The 18,757-nt window shown below is 40.1% G+C and overlaps 1 protein-coding gene and 1 pseudogene across 7 annotated transcripts in view; one reads left to right on the top strand and one right to left on the bottom strand.

Moving 5' to 3' along the window:
- The window catches only part of AKAP7 (A-kinase anchoring protein 7), a 149,166-nt gene that overhangs the window by 97,317 nt on the left and 33,092 nt on the right, over window positions 1-18,757 (bottom strand). For all 7 annotated transcript variants that reach the window (XR_010112516.1, XM_063605462.1, XM_063605464.1 and 4 more), the window contains one exon: window positions 16,939-17,099. Coding sequence is in view for 6 of the 7 variants with exons in the window: in XM_063605462.1 (XP_063461532.1) it covers window positions 16,939-17,099 (161 nt within the window). In the remaining variant the exon portion in view is untranslated. The remainder of the gene's footprint in view (window positions 1-16,938; window positions 17,100-18,757) is intronic.
- Window positions 736-2,347, top strand: LOC100972106 (zinc finger protein ubi-d4-like; annotated as a pseudogene).

Genomic DNA, 18,757 nt, shown 5'->3' with positions numbered 1-18,757 from the left:
CCAGATCTCACAAGAACTCACTCACTAGCATGAGGATGGTACCAAGAGGATGATGATCCAATCACCTCCCACAAGGCCCCACCTCCAACATTGGGGATTACATTTCAACATACAATTTGAGAAGGGATAACATACAAACTACATCAGCAGTCTTTCAACAAATGGTGCTAGGAAAACTGGATATCCACATGCAAAAAAATGAAGTTAGTCCCTTACACCTTACACCATATACAAAAATTAACTCGAAATGGATCAAAGATCTAAACATAAGAGTTAAAATTATAAGACTCTTAAGAAAAAACATAGAGGGAAAGGTTCAAGACATTAGATTTGGCAATGATTTCTTGAGTGTGACACCAAAGCACAGGCAACAAAAGTAAAAACAGATAAATTGGACTACATAAAAATTTAAAACTTTTGTGCATCATAGGATATAATAGAATGAAAAGGCCACCTATGGAGTGGGAGAAATATTTGCAAATCGTATATCTGATAAGAGATTAACATTCAGAATATAAAGAACTCCTTCAAATCAACAACAAAAGACAACTTGGTTTAAAAATGGGCAAAAGGCTTGAATAGGATTTCTCCGTAGAAGAAACACAAACGGCAAAAAGCACAGGAAAAGATGTTCAACATCACTAATCATCAAGGAATTGCAAATCAAAACCACAAATGAAATACCACCTCATACCCATTAGAATGGCCATTACTGGAGGGAGAGAAGCAAGGAAAATGGCACCTGTGGTGGTGAATGCAGTGAAGTTCCTTGGGAGCAGTACTACAAAGATGCCATGGAGCAGGGCCACAATTACAATGCCCACCTCTGTGCTGAGCACAGCATGTGCCTGCCTTTCTTGGCCTCACAGACTGGAGTAGCCCAGAACAATTGTTACAGCTGGATGAAGAAGTAACCAGGTTCTAGGATTGGCCTCTGGACAACTACTCGTACCCTGCCCAGCACTGGCGGAAAAAGCGGTGAGCCCACCCCTGTGAAGATCCACAATTTTTCTTCCCACCTATTAAGCCAGACACAGACTCCACCCTGAAGAAGGAGGGGCTGATCTCTCAGGACAGCAGCAGTTTAGAGGTTCTGTTGCACACTGACCCCCTGGAGAAGCGAGGTGCCCCAGATCCCCGAGTTGATGATGACAGCCTGGGCAAGTTTCCTGTGACAAACAGTCAAGCACGAAAGCGGATCCTAGAACCAGATGACTTCCTGGATGACCTCGATGATGAGTACTGTGAAGATGCTCCCAAGCATCAGGGAAAGGGGTAATCCAAGGGTAAAGGTGTGGCAGTGCCCATAAGGAGCTGGATGCTTCCAACCTGGAGGACCAGGATAAGCCCTATGCCTGTAACATTTGTGGAAAACGTTACAAGAACCGACCAGGCCTCAGTTACCACTATGCCCACTCTCACTTGGCTGAGGAGGGCGAGGACAAAGAAGACTCCCAACCACCCACTCCTGTTTCCCAGAGGTCTGAGGAACAGAAATCCAAAAAGGGTCCTGATGGATTGGCCTTGCCCAACAACTACTGTAACTTCTGCCTGGGGAACTCAAAGATTAACAAGAAGATGGGACAACCCGAGGAGCTGGTGTCCTGTTTCGACTGTGGCTGCTCAGGGCATCCATCTTGCCTCCATTTCACCCCCATGATGATGGGGCAGTGAAGACATACTGCTGGCAGTGCATCGAGCACAAATGTTGCGATATCTGCGGCACCTCTGAAGATGATGACCAGCTGGGCTTTTGTGATGACTGCGATCATGGCTACGAAATGTACTGTCTCACTCCGTCCATATCTGAGCCCCCTGAAGGAAGTTGGAGGTGCCACCTGTGTCTGGACCTGTTGAAGGAGAAAGCTTCCATCTACCAGAACCAGAACTCCTCTTGATATGGCCACCCCCCTGCTCCCCGACATATCTAAGGCTGTTTCTCTCCTCCACTTCATTTTTCATACCCACCTTTCCCTTCCTCCTCCTCTCCTTCACAAGTCCAGAGAACCTTGGGGTGGTTGTTCTAGCCTGCCTTTGGCAGCCACAAGCTGATGTGGCAGCTCTGGCCACCTCTGGCCCTAGGCCCTCAAGGAGAAAGGAGCAACACACTGCCCCAAGGCATACCTGTGGGCCCAGTTTCTCTCTGCTCTCCATGAAATGCATTCATTCTGCTTGCCTTGGGCCCAGGCCCTGGTCATCACAGGGTTCAAACAGTGTCCTCCTAGAAAGAGTGGGAGAGCAGCTCACTTCTCTCTCTGTTCTGCCTCCACTCTGGTCTCCAGAGTTTTCCCGTCCCCCAGAGGCGAGCCAGGCCAGAGCCTCTGCCCAAGGCAGCTGGTAGCGAGCAGCTGAGGCCACAGCCACAAGGAGCTTTCCATGCCCCTGTGTCACTTAGCCTCACCTCCTTCCTCCAGAGTGGCTCTCTGCGGCCCTCTGTTCCTGCTACGTAGGATTCTTTGCTGGAGTCAGGATGTTCTCGGTCACCCTCCTGGCTCTGCCCTGTCTCAGTCCACCCCACCCCAGGGGGAGCAGCAGCTTCACCTTGTGCTTCCCAGTGCTCTCCAGGCTCACTCTCATGGGCGGGCTCCAGTGACTAAAGCATTCCCCACCCTTGGAATGTCTCATCTTCTACCTCTCTTCTTATTCATTTTGGTTTTGTGGGGAGAGGGGAAGGGTCAGGGGGCCAGGCCAGCAGCTCAAGGGCCACAGGGAGATGGGTAATGTGCCTGTTTTTTTAACACAACAAAAAAGCCTACCTCCAAAATCCCCTTTTTGTTCTTCCTGGACCTGGGCATTCAGCCTCCTGCCCTGAACTGAATTGGGAGCCTTGCCACCTGCCCTGTGTATCCTGGCTCTCAGCTCATGGGGAAGCCACACAGACATCCCTTTCTTCCCCTGCATGCTCGCTAGCAGCTGGTAAGGTCTTCACACTCTGATTCCTCAAGTTTTCTGCTTAGTGGCACTGACATTAAGTAGTGGGGGGCCAGTGCATGCCAGCATACCCTGGAGTAGCCTACCCCCTTGGCCGCAGGCAGGCCCTAACTCACTGTCACTTTGAAGTTGTCTTTTTTTTCCTTTCGTTAGTTCCTGTATTCTAAACATCAGTAAACATAAACGTTTTTACACAGAGCCCTCTGCTGGATGGTTTATCTCCTGCCTCTCTCTCCATTAAGAAGGCCATTTCATCCTAAGATTTCCATGACGGTGGTTTTTTTAAACATTTTGAAATACAGCTTTTTTTCCCCCAAAATTAAATTTTTTTTGTTGAACTCCAATATGTAAAGCGAATACAAAATTGGTTATTTTGCTAGTTTTAATTAGTTATATAAATTCAAGTTTACAACAATTCTTTGTTATAAAGAACGATGAAGCTGTTTTGATCAATACAAAATTTGGGTTAAAAAAAAAAGGGCCATTATCAAAAAAATAGAAAATAACAAGTGTTGGAGCCCTAGTACACTGCTGGTGGGAATGTAAAATAGTCCAGCTGCTATAGAAAACATTAAGACAGTTCCTCAAAAAATTAAAAATTAAACTACCATATGATTTAGCAATTCCACTTCTGGTTACATATCCAAAAGATCTGAACTCAAGGTCTTGAAGAGATATTTATACATCCATGTTCATAGCTGCATTATTCACAATAGCCAAGAGTCCATCAACAAACCCATCAACAGATAACAAGATAAGCAAAATGTGGTATGTACATATACCACGGAATATTATAAAGCATTAAAAAGGAATAAAGTTCTGACATGATACAGCATGGATGAACCTTAAGGACATTATGTTAAGTGAAATCAGCCAGTCACAAAAAGATAAATACTACATGATTTCACTTCTATGAGGCAGCTACACAGTCAAATTCATAGAGACAGAAAGTAGAATGGTGGTCACCAGAAGCCAGGGGAAGGAGGGAGTGAGGATTTGTTTTTCATGGGTATGGAGTTTCCATTTTGCAAGAATAAAAAGATTCCGTAGATTGGTTGCACAATAATGTGAATATACTTAACACTACTGAACTATGTGTTTAAAAAAAGTTAAGATGGTAAATTTCATATTATATGTATTTTACTATAGTTAAAAATTATTTTTTTTTTTCAGACGGACTCTTGCTCTGTCACCCAGGCTGGAGTACATTGGTGCCATCTCAGCTCACTACAACCGCTGCCTCTTGGGTTCATGCGATTCCCCTGCCTCAGCCTCCTGAGCAGGTGAGATCACAGGTACCCACCACCATGCCTGGCTAATGTTCTTGTATTTTTAGTAGAGATGGAGTTTCACTATGTTGGCCAGGCTGGTTTCAAACTCCTAACCTCAAGTGATCTACCCGCCTCGGCCTTCCAAAGTGCTAGGATTATAGCATGTCCAGCCAAAACTCATTTTTTTTTAAATAAAAAAGATCAGTGGTTGTTGTTTGATCATGTGAAGAATGTGAAAGTTTCCATGGGATGGCAGCAGCGTCAGCTAAGGCATGAAGACATGACATGGCCCAGTGCCTCAGGGGACCTCTAAGTAGTTCAGCATATCTTAAACAATGGGTGCAGCATGGACAACACAAGAAATAAGGCTAAATACACAGGCAAGAATCAAGGAGCTGAGAATCTTAAATGACACAGCAAGAAGAATAGATTTTATCCTAGATCCAACAGTAAGTCAATAAATTCTTTTAAGCAGGGAGCATAAAAATGCTTAGTTTTGTGCTTTAGAAAAAGAGTCTGGAAGCAAAGCGGCAGACTGTAGACCAGGAGACTATTGCAGTAGCATGGGTGAAAGATGAACAGAGCTTGAACTGAGGCACAGCAATAGGAACAGAAAGTAGGGAACGAATGGGAGTGATATTTAAGACAGAAAATTTACAGCATTTGATGACTATGAATATCTAAAATGACTGATGATGGGGTTTAGGATGACACCTACATTTCTTGATGTTCCTGGTGGAAGAGTAGGGAGATTGACCATGATGGTAAATACAAAAAGTGAAACATGGGGCCAGGCGCGGTGGCTCACACCTGTAATCCCAGCACTTTGGGAGGCCGAGGCAGGCAGATCACCTGAGGTCAGGAGTTTGATACCAGCCTGGCCAACATGGTGAAACCCTGTCTCTACTAAAAATACAAAAATTAGCCAGGCATGGTGGCAGGCGCCTGTAATCCCAGCTACTCAGGAGGCTGAGGCAGGAGAATTGCTTGAACCCAGGAGGCTGAGACAGTGCCACTGCACTCCAGCCTAGGCAACAGAGTGAGACTCCATTTCAAAAAAAAGAGAAACATAGTTAAACAGAGAGTCAGGTTCAGAAATCTAAAAATATAAATGCTTAAAGAAAAAAGAGATAAGCTAATGAAGAAAGCTGAGAAGATACATTGAGAGAAAAACAAACAAACAAACAAAGTGGTGTCTCAGAAACCAAAAGGAGAATTTAAAGAAGGGAGTCCTCAGTTGTATGAATAAATCTAGAGCATTCGTTAGATTCAGCGATTACAAAGCTATCGGGGCCCATGATGTGGCATGCAGTGAAGTAGGCCATAGCCTACTGACCGCAGGAGGTTTGAGAAAAGGACAGTAATGAACTAAAGACAGATAATACAGGCAACTCTTTTAAAGATTCTGGATAGGAAAGGTACAATGAAGATTTTTAAATTTTAAAGATTCTAGGTAGGAAAGGTACAGAGAATACAGGCAACTCTTTTAAAGATTCTGAGTAGGAAAGGTACAATGAAGAAGCTAGCAGGAGATTCAAGATCAAGAGATTTTTCTGTAGCTAATTCTTAGGATTTTTTAACTTTGTTTTTTGTTTGTTTAGGGATAGGAAAGGTGTTATTGAGCAAGTAAAGTTGGGGGAAAGGAGGTAATAAAGACAAAGGGTTGAAAACACAGAAGCACAGAGAGGGAAGAAGTAACTGGTACAGCAAGATCCTGGTTGAGTCCAGCAGACCAAGAACACAGCTGAAGGGGTTAGTCTTAACTAGATAAAGGACACCTCTTTTCCCAAAACTGTATGAGAATTTAAAAGCCAAATGCAGTAGCAGATAGGTTCACCAAGCACAGGGACTTGAAGTGAGCAGATCCCAGCCTCAGTGCCATCTGCTGAGAGAGGGGTAGAAGGTTACAGTTGCTCCAAACAGGGGGCTGGGGCAGCAACAGTAGACATGAGAAAAACTGAGCTGAAGCAGTGGACCTGCCAAGCCAAGGCTCTGAGTGTGGAAAACATACATTTGCAGGAGAGCCAACCTACATGACTGTGTGATTTCTTCATTTTCTCATTCTTTTGATGAATACTTGTTAACAACTTATTTATTTTTTATTTATTTATTTATTTATTTATTTATTTATTTGAGACAGGGTCTTTTTCTGTCACCCAGGCTGGAGTATGGTGGCATATTCACAGCTCGCTGCAGCCTCGCCCTCCCAGACTCAAGCAATCCTTCCACCTCAGCCATCTAAGTAGCTGGAATCAAGGCATGCACCATCATGCCAAGGTAATTTTTTTCTATCTTTTGTAGAAACAAAGTCTCACTGTGTTGCCTAGGCTGGTCTTAAACCGCTGAGCTCAAGCAATCCTCCCTCCTCAGGCCCCCAGAGTGCTGGGATTATGTGAGCCTTAACGCGTTTTATGTGTCACACATTATAGACAGTACTGGGTATACACTAGTGACAAAAACAGTCATGGTCCTGGCCCTCGTGGAGCCTAATCTAGCCACAAAGATAGTCAATCAAATAGACAATAACGGGCCAGGCACGGTGGCTCACGCCTGTAATCTCAGCACTTTGGGAGGCCCAGGCAGGCAGATCACTTGAGGTCAGGAGTTTGAGACCAGCCTGGCCAACATGGAGAAACTCCGTCTCTACTATAAACACAAAACTTAGCTGGGTGTGGTGGCAGGCGCCTGTAATCCCAGCTACTTGGGAGGCTGAGACAGGAGAATCACTTGAACCCAGGAGGCAGAAGTTGTGGTGAGCCAAGATTGTGCAACTGCACTCCAGCCTGGGCGACAGAGCGAGACTCCATCTCAAAACAAACAAACAAAAAAAAACCGAATAGACAATAAGGTAATCACAACCTGTGATGAGACCTATGAGGGCATCCCACTGGGTACAGTGATAGAGAGCTTACTTATAAAAATACTCTACTCACAGTGGGCAGGGACTCTCTGAAGTGGTGACATTTGAGATCCTAAGAATGAAAAGGTCTAAGCAGAAGGAACACTCAGGCATTTTCAGAAGATCTATGGCAGAAAAGACTCTGTTGAGTCCAGTACCTGTAAGAAGCAAGTTCAAGTGGGGCACAGTGGGCAGGGAGAGAGGACCATGATAAGGCAGGAGATATAGGCAGTGGACCAGAACATGGAGGATATTGTGGGCTACAGCAAGGAGGGTGGATTTTATTTTGCCCAGGTGTTGGGGCAAAAAAGCAAATGACTGGATTGGATCTGCCATCGGTGTTTCCCAGACAGGTCAAACAGAAGGAGATAGGACAACTGAAAGAGCCACCAAGAGAATGGCATACCTTGAGGCCTTGTCTAGTTTAAGAATGAATACATCCATGCTGTCCTGAAAGAGGCCAAGCCTGGGTGAGGTTCCGGAGCATTAGCAGTAGTGGAAACGAAGTAAATGGCAACTAGAATGGGAAGTTGTGGTGATAGCTATAACTAAGTTTAAGGTCTCAGAAATATGCTTATGAATGGCAGAGTGGTGTATGGGTGTAGGATGCTAACGTCAAAGAAGTCAAGGGATTTTAAGAAAAGCAACAGCTGTGATGGCAGTAGTGGGAATGGAGTATTTATCATTAATAATAATAGTTACCATCTATTTAACATTGTCTATGTGCCCAGTACTGTGCTAAGCACTTCGTATAGATTATCTCACTTTATTTTCAGAACGGTTACTATTATGCCCATTGTACAAATAAAGAAACTGAAGGATTGGGAGGTGAAGTAAATTGCTTAAAACCACTCAGCTGGTAACAGGCTGCACAGGAATGCAAATGGTTCTGACTGACTCCAAAGCTCACTTTGTGCCAGGATGGCTGGACAGATTGTGCTCGTGCTACTGAAGGACGCAAGCATTGCAATGTGAGCTATGAAACAAAATCCTCAAAATAGGAGAGGAAATATTCAGATGACAGCAAAAAGAGAGGCAGAAGTTAACAAAACCAGGTAACATGAACCACCAATAAGGAAAGACCTTTGCGTGAGGATAGAATAGGGACAAAGCAACAGAAAACTAAGAGAATGTGGATGATACCTCTGGGTCCTGTGGAATTTGGGATTGGGTGAAATGAGCAGCCTTCACCTAGAGGAAGCTGTGATTTCAATCAGATAAGAGCCGAGTTTCAGCTAAGGCAAGAAGAGGTGTTCCTGGAAAATGTTTAGGGAGTCCGGTTGCTAATTTACAATGTAACAGAATAGCATAGTAATTAAGAGCACAGAATCTGGAATCAGACTGCTTGGATCTGAGTCCTGGTTCCACTACTCACTAACAAATTACTTAACTTCTTTGTGCCTCAGTTTCCCTGCCAAATGGGAGTGATGACAATGGTCTTCCCACTGTTTGGATGTGGTTTTTCCCCACCAAAACTCATGTTGAAATTTGATTCCTAACATGGTTGTGCTGGAGATGGAGCCTTGTGGGAGGTGTTTGGGTCACAGGGGTGGATCCCTCATATATAGATGAATGCCTTACATCAGGAGTATGTTCTCACTTTCATGGGACTGGATGAGTTACTAAAGAGTACGCTCTTATAAAAGTGAATTAGGCTTCCTAGATTCTCACTTGCTTCCTCTATCGGCAAGTGATCTCTTTGCATGCACCCACTCACTTTTCCACTTCTCTGCCATGTTTTGACCCAGCATGTGGTTCTCACCGGGAGCCAGCCAGTGCAGTGCTATGCTCTTGAACTTCCCAGCCTGCAAAATTGTGAGCTCAATAAACATCTTTCCTTCATAAATTACCCAGCCTCAAGTATTCTGTTATAGCAACACAAAATGAACGAAGACAGCCCCTACACCTCATAGGTTTGTCAGGACGAAATTGATATTTAATAAGATAATTAGAATAATGCCTGGTACAAAGTCAGTCCGTTTAGAAAGTGTTTGATTGAAAATCAAGTAAATAAAAGAGGTGAGAATAAAAAGGATTAAGAGAGAGATGAGAAAGGAGAGGAAGGATGAAGTGTGCTTGGAGGCATATGCAAACAGAGGCAGGGTATAAAACTAAGGCTCTAATGGCCTCAATGGTGCAGGTCTGTGAATGCAGCCATCCTAGTTAAGAAGACAAGCTGGTCTTCTAAGTGAAGTGTGGCTAAGTTATTTTTACGTTTCTGAAGAGAGCGTAGCCCAAGCCATTAGGGGAACGGTTAGCAGGCTGCTGGGACACCCACCAGCCTGTGGTGGTCAGAAATCCAAGACTTCATGTAGTAATAGAGCACCCTAGAAGGGCCTAAAGATACCAGAAACTGAACAGATTCTTCACAAGGAGCCGAAAACATGGAATGTAATCTCTCCATCTTTTGGGGGAAATGACAGTCAAAATGAAAGAAAGCATAATGTTCAAATGAACATTCTAAAAACCTTTCATTTTTTCTTGTATGAGATAAATGTACTTAGAATCTTTTATCATGCTAACCAAGGGCACTTTTCTATTTAAAAAAAAAAGTTTTGCAAGAACTAGTATAATTCTAGTGGGCTAAATTTTTAGCAATCTCTCAGTCTCGCAAGCTTAAAATTATATATGGCTGAAAAAATGAATGAAATCACATATCCATTTCTATGCAAAAAGCTTTTCAATGCAATTTCATCATTCATTATAAAATGTGGGAACATGCCATATAAATGCAAAATTTTCAATATCTTCTTAATTCTATCAGCTACTGGGTAATTCTAGGAAAGAAGGTGCTGTTTTATTCTGGAAAAAAAAAAAACACACAGGATCACTCAAGGTCAAGCTAGGAAGCTGAGACACAGCCTCTGATGCCATACACCTTACCTGCTCCCTCAAGTGGCTACCACCATAAGCCCACATGTACATGTGATGCAAAGAAGGGCTTGGTCTCTTTAGCCCACCAGCAGGTACCAAAAATAACTGTTAGTAACAGCATAATTTTAATGGTGTAGGAAAAAAGAAATATCTTTTTCTCACCCATCCTATATTCATTGTTATAGACAACTCCATAAAAAAGACAGATTAACAAGAGACAAGCATACCAATTTATTTAATAGAAGTTTTATGAGACATGGGACCTTTTATAAGAAAATAATGACCCAAATAAACATGTAAACCTGTGTATTTTTATGCTATGTTTGATGAAGAAGTGGATAGTTGTGGAGAAGTACAATTGAATTAAAAAGTATGATCTAATGGCAATAAACTGGGGGAAACTTAGCAAGGCCTACTGACTCAGCTTCTCCTCTGTGACCCGGTGTCCTCAGAAAGGAGGATGTTCCATTCCTCCAGGCATAGAGAGCGCATATCTCAAATGTGGGTCTTACGACCTCCTTCAGGGAAGGGCAGGAGGGCAGAGAGTGACTTTCCTACTTCTGCTGTTTTCTCAAATTCCTTTAGCTTAAAATATTATGGAGTAGCATATCCTGACCCCCATTAATGGTAAAAGCTCATCAATTTAGACTCTACTAGTTCAAAATGTCCAATAATTTTCTTCAATTTTACACATTAAAAATTCTAAATGACTCTTTATCCTGCCAATATTTAGTAATGAGTACAAAGAGTAGTGTCTGAAATTGGTTCCTTTTTTCCTAAGAACTATGTAACACTTTAAGAATTTATTTTTTCAACTTGTAAATCTAAAAACTCTCTCCATGAAAATTAGGTAAATCAGACTCAAACTTTGAACAACACAGGTTTGAACTAAGCAGGTCCACTTATATATGGATATTTTTCAACAGAAGTTACACACGTGTGCCTGCCCCTCCTGCCTCCCCACTTCCACCTCCACCTCTTGTGCCTCTGCCACCCCTAAGACAGCAAGACTCACTCCTCCTCTTCCTCAGTCCACTCAATGTGAAAATGATGAGGTTGAAAACCTTTACGATCATCCACTTCCACTTAATCAACAGCAAACATGTATTCTCTTTGTTAGGATTCTCTTAATAGCATCTTCTTTTCTCTAAATTATTTATCGTAAGAATATAGTATATATTAATAATACATGTAACATATAAAATATGTGTTAATCAATTGTTTATGTTATCAATAAGGCTTTCAGTCAATAGTAGACTATTAGTAGTAAACTTCTGGAGGAATCGAAAGTTACATGGAGAATTCTGACTACGCAGGGTTCTGGGCACCAATCCCCACATTGTTCAAAGGTCAACTAGAATTACTTTCTTTACAAATTATCCTGCTTTACAGTAAGTCAGTCTAGCTCTGTCTCCATTATTTTGAATGAACAAAATTTTAATATTCCTGTGTAGGCATATACATACAATTTATTACAAAGTTTTAAGAAACTTTGGTCAATGGAATATATTCTTCTGAGAGTTAGAATATATCATTTGAACAAACAGCTTATAAAATATGATACAAAAACAAATATTAAATCATTTTACTGATACTGTTGGGTTAAAGTGGCACTAATCCTAAGGCATTCTTTTTTTGAGATGGGGTCTCACTCCATTGCCCAGGCTAGAGTGTAGTGGCACAATCATGGCTCACTGTAACCTCCAGGCCCTGAGCTCAAGTGATCCTCCTACCTCAGTCTGCTGAGTGGCTGGGATTATCGGCGCAAGCCAGTGTGCCCAGCCTGAGGCATTCTTTTAAAAATATATCTAAAGAAGTAAAATACTGACAAAAATCCCATGTGCTGAACATTCTGAATATCTGAACACTATGTAAATAGAGGCTATATCTAAACTTCAATGCCTGACACAGTAAGTCCCCAATAATTAATAAATACATGTTGCTTCAGTAAGTGAATAAAGTTTTCCATGTATATTCAAATATTTAGGTTCCTTATAAAAGTGCATAAAAATTATAATAAAAACAATAGTACAATACACACATAAAAGATTAAAAGCAAGTATAACAGTGATTGTATGAGGGGAAAAGAATGTTGTTCTCCCTCCAGCTTCTATTTTTTATAATGTTTTGTTGAAACTTTTGAAAAACATAAATATTTTTAATCAACAGTACCTAACACCTCTGGAATCAAGAAAGGAATTACAGGAGCAGTAACAACAAACCAACATCTTCGGGCTTATATTCATATTAAAGCTGGTGATACTTCACATTCCTCAGCACACAATGGATCTTTCATCAATATTGGAAAATGCCTTTGTGAGAATATTTGCAAAGAATGGATGGAATTCTCAATGTTGCAAGCACCCAGTGAATTATTTAAAAGAACAATGAATGAATGAGTAATTAGAAATGTTTCTTGAGTGCAGAGATATTTATATTACCAAAGAAAAGCTCTAAGTCTAGCATTTTTTCCAGAGCAGCCAAGAAGAAAAGATTAAGTTTAACTGTGGACTATCAGTCCCAAATGATTTGCCCAGGAAGAAAAGATTAACTGTGGGCATTGGTCCCAGATGATTTGCCCTCAGAACAATTAGAGTTGCCTTCTCATTGGCCTACTAATGATTTTAAGTACTCCTTGACTTGTAAATATTGCTTATTTGTTTGCATGCTTGCTTACATGTTTTGCTTCACCCTATCCCTAAAAATAGGATTTAAGATAACTCCAAAGAAGTATACACTATAATAAGTAAATTTAAAATAAAGAAAATGAGACAAACGGAAACTAAAACTGGAAAGATAACATGAAGCCAGGTATGAGGTAAGTGCACAAAAAGAATAGCATTATGTCCTATATTCTAAATTGAAGTATGCAATAAACTGGATTCTAAGTTTTCAAGTAATCAATTCTAACCCAAAGACACAAGTTAAATGTTCAACATTCATTAGGTAAAAAACAACATGTTCAAGAGAAATAGTCCGGATATTAAAATTAAAAAGAATTTTTTTTTTCTTTTTTCTTTTTTTTTGAGATGGAGTCTCGCTCTGTCACCTAGGCTGGAGTGCAGTGGCACGATCTCGGCTCACTGCAACCTCCGCCTCCCGGGTTCAAGTGATTCTCCTGCCTCGGCCTCTTGAGTAGCTGGGACTACAGGTCCCATCACACCCTGCTAATTTTTTGTATTTTTAATAGAGACGGGGTTTCACCATATTGGCCAGGCTGGTCTCCAGTACTGGCCACTCCTGACCTCACGATCTGCCCACCTCGGCCTCCCAAAGTGCTGGGATTACTGGCATGAGCCGCCGCACCCAGCCAAAAAGAATTTTTTCTAATCAACTCATGTTATTTAACAAGATATAATCAACATTTGTAATACTTAAAATAAACACAGAGAATTTCCATAAACCTGTTTCTTAGAAAATCATCAAATAATGCCAAAAGAATTATAGTAAAAGCAATTCTGTAATATCAATTCTACAAAGTTTTACACGATTTTGTCTAAGTACCTATACAATTTTTTTGATGGTCTGGCTTACTCTAGAAATGTATTTCTCAGTGAGAGGAATAGACGCTCTTGCAACAAATAGAAAAAGAAAGGAGGGGCTGGGCACAGTGGCTCATGCCTGTAATCCCAACACTTTATGAGGCTAAGGTGGGACAACTGCTTGAGGCCAAGAGTTCAAGACCAGTCTGGGCAACATAGTGAGACTCCAACTCTTAAAAAAAAATTAGCTGGCCATGGTGGCACACACCTGTAGCTGAGGCAGGAGGATCGCTTGAGCCTAGGAGGCTCACGGCTGCAGTGAGTCATGATTGCACCACTGCACTCCAGCCTGGGTGACAGAGCAAGACTCTGTCTTTAAAAAAGGAAAGGGGAAAAATGTTATGATAAACATACCTAGTAAAGATGTAATAGCCAAAATATTTCCTCCATAGAAGTCTTGCATATCCTTTAGTTGATTTATTCCTACATGTCTCTACTGTTCTTGTTATTAAAAATTGTGCCTCTTAAAAAATACTTTAATTATTTATAGGTTTTTGTATACTGATCATGTACCTAGGGACTTCACTGAAGCTATAAGTTTCTCCTATGCAACCTAATAATTTGTCTTTCTCTCGATTTTAAAACTTCTAGCTATCATTTGTTTTTCTTTGTGACGTCAACGAACAAAGTTTCTTCACACTCTCTATGAACCAGAAATCTCAATTCATAAAATCCAATATACTGCTCTCTGATCACACCTCCTAATTTTCCTTTCTCACTCTTGAACTTCTACTAACTCTAATCTTCAGCCCTATTACTCTATTCTCCTTCCAAATATTAGTCCCATCCAGACTTTACTGCCTTTTCTAATGTACGTCCAATAATGATCACATCAAACATTCTACCACTCTCTTGACAGTCTGGCTCCTTTGTCTTTTTACCACACCTACCATACATTTACCACACCTACCATACAAGTGCTCCAGTATGGATTAATTCAGTTTCCCCTCTCCATTCTCACAGCTAAATCCTACATAGTACTTGAGAAGATCACAGATTAGTACCATTACAAATTTCTGCACTCATCCCAAATGCACCTTCTGCATTGCTCTGCAACCCCATTACATGCTGCTTATTAAACTTTCCCCTTCCATTTCCCTTGGTCGCCATTCTAAACTTTCACCGCTCTCCTCATGCCCTTATTTTACCTTCACTGCTCCCTTTAGCATATGAATCTCATTTGATGGTATCTCTATATTTGCAATTTATACTTCAGTAACACTAAACTACTTGTAGGCCCCTAAATAGGACTTGATTTATTTGCATATGCTGTTCCCTCTACCCAGGATACACTCCTCCAATTTGTCCAACCAGAAAACCTGTATTTACCCTTCAAATGTCAACTCAAACGCTATTTCTCCTATGAAATCTTCCTCAATCCGCCCCCTTCTCCTATGTGCCTGCTATACTCTGTGCCTCTGCCTCTAGCTACAAAAATTATTGTTATTATTATATTGCACTGTAATTGCTTGCCTGTTTGTTTCTGCACAAGGCTATATGCTCCTTAAAGGAAAAGGATCTTTTTTTTTTTCCAGTTTTCTATCCCAAGTACTAGTTGGCACTGGCTAATTGCATGCTAAAGGAATGAATTCTTCCTACTCAAGTATAATTCCTTGGGCCCAACATTATGTAGAAGAAACGAAATTTAGAGGTAATAAATTTATAAAAACCTTTGCTAAAATGAATGCGGCTGTGTCACTAATAACAGCAATAGTGAATTTCACATTTGCAACCCAATTGAAATGCTGTTATGTAAAACGTATTTCAAGTACATAACAGAAATCTTCTACTATAAAGATAACTAAACAGCTCTACTTCTGATACATCTGAATGGATAATGAACTCAGCGAACTTAAACCATATACTAGACAGCACAACTGACACTATGCTAAATGTCATTCTAACAATTAATCTGTATGATAATCCAGCCCTATATAAACACTGACATTCACAAAAATATTTATCACAAATATCTTAAGAACACAAAAGAAAAACCAACAATGAAACCTGATCCTCACTCCCTGCCAAATGTACACTTTTAAATGGGCAATTATTAAACTGCAAAGAGGCAATGTAATATTAAGTGAAAAGGATGTCCCAATAGATCACATACAACAAGATGCCCTTTTTATTAAGTTAAAACCAACTAAAATGAAAATACATATACTTTGGGAAAATAAAAGGAAGTAAACATTGACTTCAGGATGACAGTGAACTTAATTGGAGGAAGGCCAAAGGATGCATTACTGAAAGGACAATACGGTTAGATTACTACCAAAGCACTAGCTTCTGTTTGGGATGGTAGATTCCCAGGTTATTTTTTTTTTTTTTCTTTTTTTCCAGATTCTGCTCTATTCATTCCTATAGATGATTGTTTCTTTTTTTTTTTTTTTTTTTAATTATACTTTAAGTTTTAGGGTACATGTGCACAATGTGCAGGTTAGTTACATATGTATACATGTGACATGCTGGTGCGCCGCACCCACTAACTCGTCATCTAGCATTAGGTATATCTCCCAATGCTATCCCTCCCCCCTCCCCCCACCCCACAACAGTCCCCAGAGTGTGATGTTCCCCTTCCTGTGTCCATGTGTTCTCATTGTTCAATTCCCACCATTCCCAGGTTATTATTACATTGCTTTTTAAGAGATAGAGAGAGAAACGTAGATACACAAAGAGAAGGAGGGATGGAAGCAAGAAGAGAGGGAAGAGGGGGCAGAGAAAGAAAAGCAAAGAAGGAATAATAGATAGAAAGAAAAAAAAACACAGATAAAAGTGGACCAAGCATAGACCAATGATGCAAGTGTGTTATGAACCAAGGATTATTGAACCTGCAATGAGATGACATGAAATGACATCACATGACATGACATGAAATGAAGTGAAAATAAAAATTTCTCACAGCATGCAGGCTAATACCCAACCTATTATCTCTGGATCAAACTGAAGTCACTCATCCAGGTTATGATTTTTTTCTGCTTCCAATTCCCTGACACTTTCAATTGTGCTGCACAAGGCAACATGTTCTCCAACACATATGAGGTCTTCTGCTAACACCAATGGTCCTTCTGCTCAGAGAGTAGTCCCTCCAGGGGACTGGGTGGAGGGGAGCAGCATAAACGGAAACCTTGCTGATTCACCAACTGGCTCTCTGCAATGGGGATGACAACTCCCACAAGCCTCTGAATAGGCAACCAATAACTCCTATTCATTGATTCAGTACCTACCAAGTGCCAACTGTATGTCAAATGTTATGATAAGCACTGAAATCCTTCAGATTTATGATTGGGACAGTCCTAAAAAATACTTGAGTCTAGTCCATCATCTTTTAAAATTTAAAAGTGTCAAGTCTCTGTTACAAAATTGAAAAAAATTGCTTCTCCAACAGACAAGATTTCATATAAGTGTGTTGCTGTTTTACCTGCTATCTCCAAAAGTGAGTTTACATGATCTCCTTCTGCCAGCTTCACAAATCCAACCTGATTTCCAAAAGTGCCAATCCCTTGAAAGGGCAAAGTCAAATGTTTTCCCTGGAGGAGTTCTTCTATGAATGGTTTCAATTCCAAAAGAGCATCAATACCACTAGTAAGAAATAATACATTTTTCAGTAACACATTAAGTAATAAAATATACAAAACCAAATAAGATACAAAGTACCAGTTTTAGAAAGATGAATTTTGATATTTGTACTAATTATTTTAAGGCTCAAAATACCTTCTAAATCTAAACTTTATGATTAAAACTGACAGTTTTAAACAAAAACTATGGAAGAAGTAAAGAAATCTTTACCTAATTATAATCACTATTAAAGACATGAAAGTAGACACTATTTTACAGTTTACCAAAAGATTTTTAATCAAGTGAAATATTATATGAACAACTCAAAAAATTACTGAAAATATATCCCAAAAAACTGAGTACCTACAAGAGCTTACATTAGATTATGTGTCAAGTTCTAGATTTTTGATGAAAGTACTAATACTTTTACAGTACATATATTTGTGAGGCACTCTAATAAAAGTTAAAACACACTATCTCTTAAAATATAACAGTCTCTATAATTAGATAATTTGCTATACTTAGACTCAAATAAAATACAAGTTTAATTATATTCCCCAATTGTAACTATGTAAGTTTGCCATACATACTTTAGCTATTTAGCCTATGCAATTATACACCTGCTATGTGTTAGAAGTGCGATATCTTTCCTTCTTCCTTCTTCTTTTCTCCCTCTCTCTCTCTCTCTTTCTGTCTCCTTCTGTCTCTTTCTCTCTTCTTTTTTTCAGACAGGTTCTCTGTCACCCAAGCTGGTGACTGAAGCCTTGACCTCCTGGGCTCAGGTGATCCTCCTGCCTCAGCCTCCTGAGTAGCTGGAATACACAGGTGTATGCCACCATGCCTGGCTATTTTTTTTTAATTATTTATAGAGAGGTCCCCCTATGCTGCGAAAGCTGGTCTCAAACTCCTGGGCTCAAGTGATGCTCCTGCCTTGGCCTCCCAAATTGCTGGGATTACAGGTGTGAGCCACTGTGTCCAGCCACATTTTTCTTAATAAAAACAAATGTTTACAATATTATTGAATTGGACATTATGAGATTTTTGATATTTGGAAAATTAGACTTACTTCTATCCTGAAGAGAATTTTGGTGTAGGTACTTTGAGAAAAAAATGAAATATCACTAGAGGGCAGCCATTACTTAAAAAAGAATTAAGCACATTCATACAGGGCTTTAAAACACCCTTCCAGTGGATTGCTATTCGTTTAAATTATTTTGATCAGTGATTTGCTCAGCCAAGTGTTTGAAAAAATCAGCATTTTTCTTGATCTTTCGTATTTCTAAATTAGTCTTCAGGTAAAGTTTTTAACTGATTTTCATCTATGACTTCTATACTCAGTCTCATTTCTCTGAAAAATTACATAGCTATAAGTATGGTACATTTCTCATTTCCAAAATTGTAAAGTATTGTGCATTTGTCATTTCGCTTTGGAAATGACAAATGCACAATACTTTGGTATATCTATGTAAATGTCAACATTTCTCATTGTACCTCCAAATCCAGTTTAAATTCACTATTACCTAACTGTAGTTATATTCATCCAAACAGTGCACATACTTTTAAGTCAGTATTTTCCTTCACTGTGTGCTATAAATTAAAGCATGTGATAACAGAACAGCTATTCCTGGCTCATTTATAAGTTGGGGGAATTCAAGATATTTGTTTTAAATGAAACTATATGT

This window comes from Pan paniscus, chromosome 5 (genome assembly GCF_029289425.2).
Source record: "Pan paniscus chromosome 5, NHGRI_mPanPan1-v2.0_pri, whole genome shotgun sequence".
Classification (NCBI taxonomy): Eukaryota; Metazoa; Chordata; class Mammalia; order Primates; family Hominidae; genus Pan; species Pan paniscus.
Note: the sequence above shows the minus strand (reverse complement) of the source record. Positions and strands in the feature narration are given on the sequence as shown.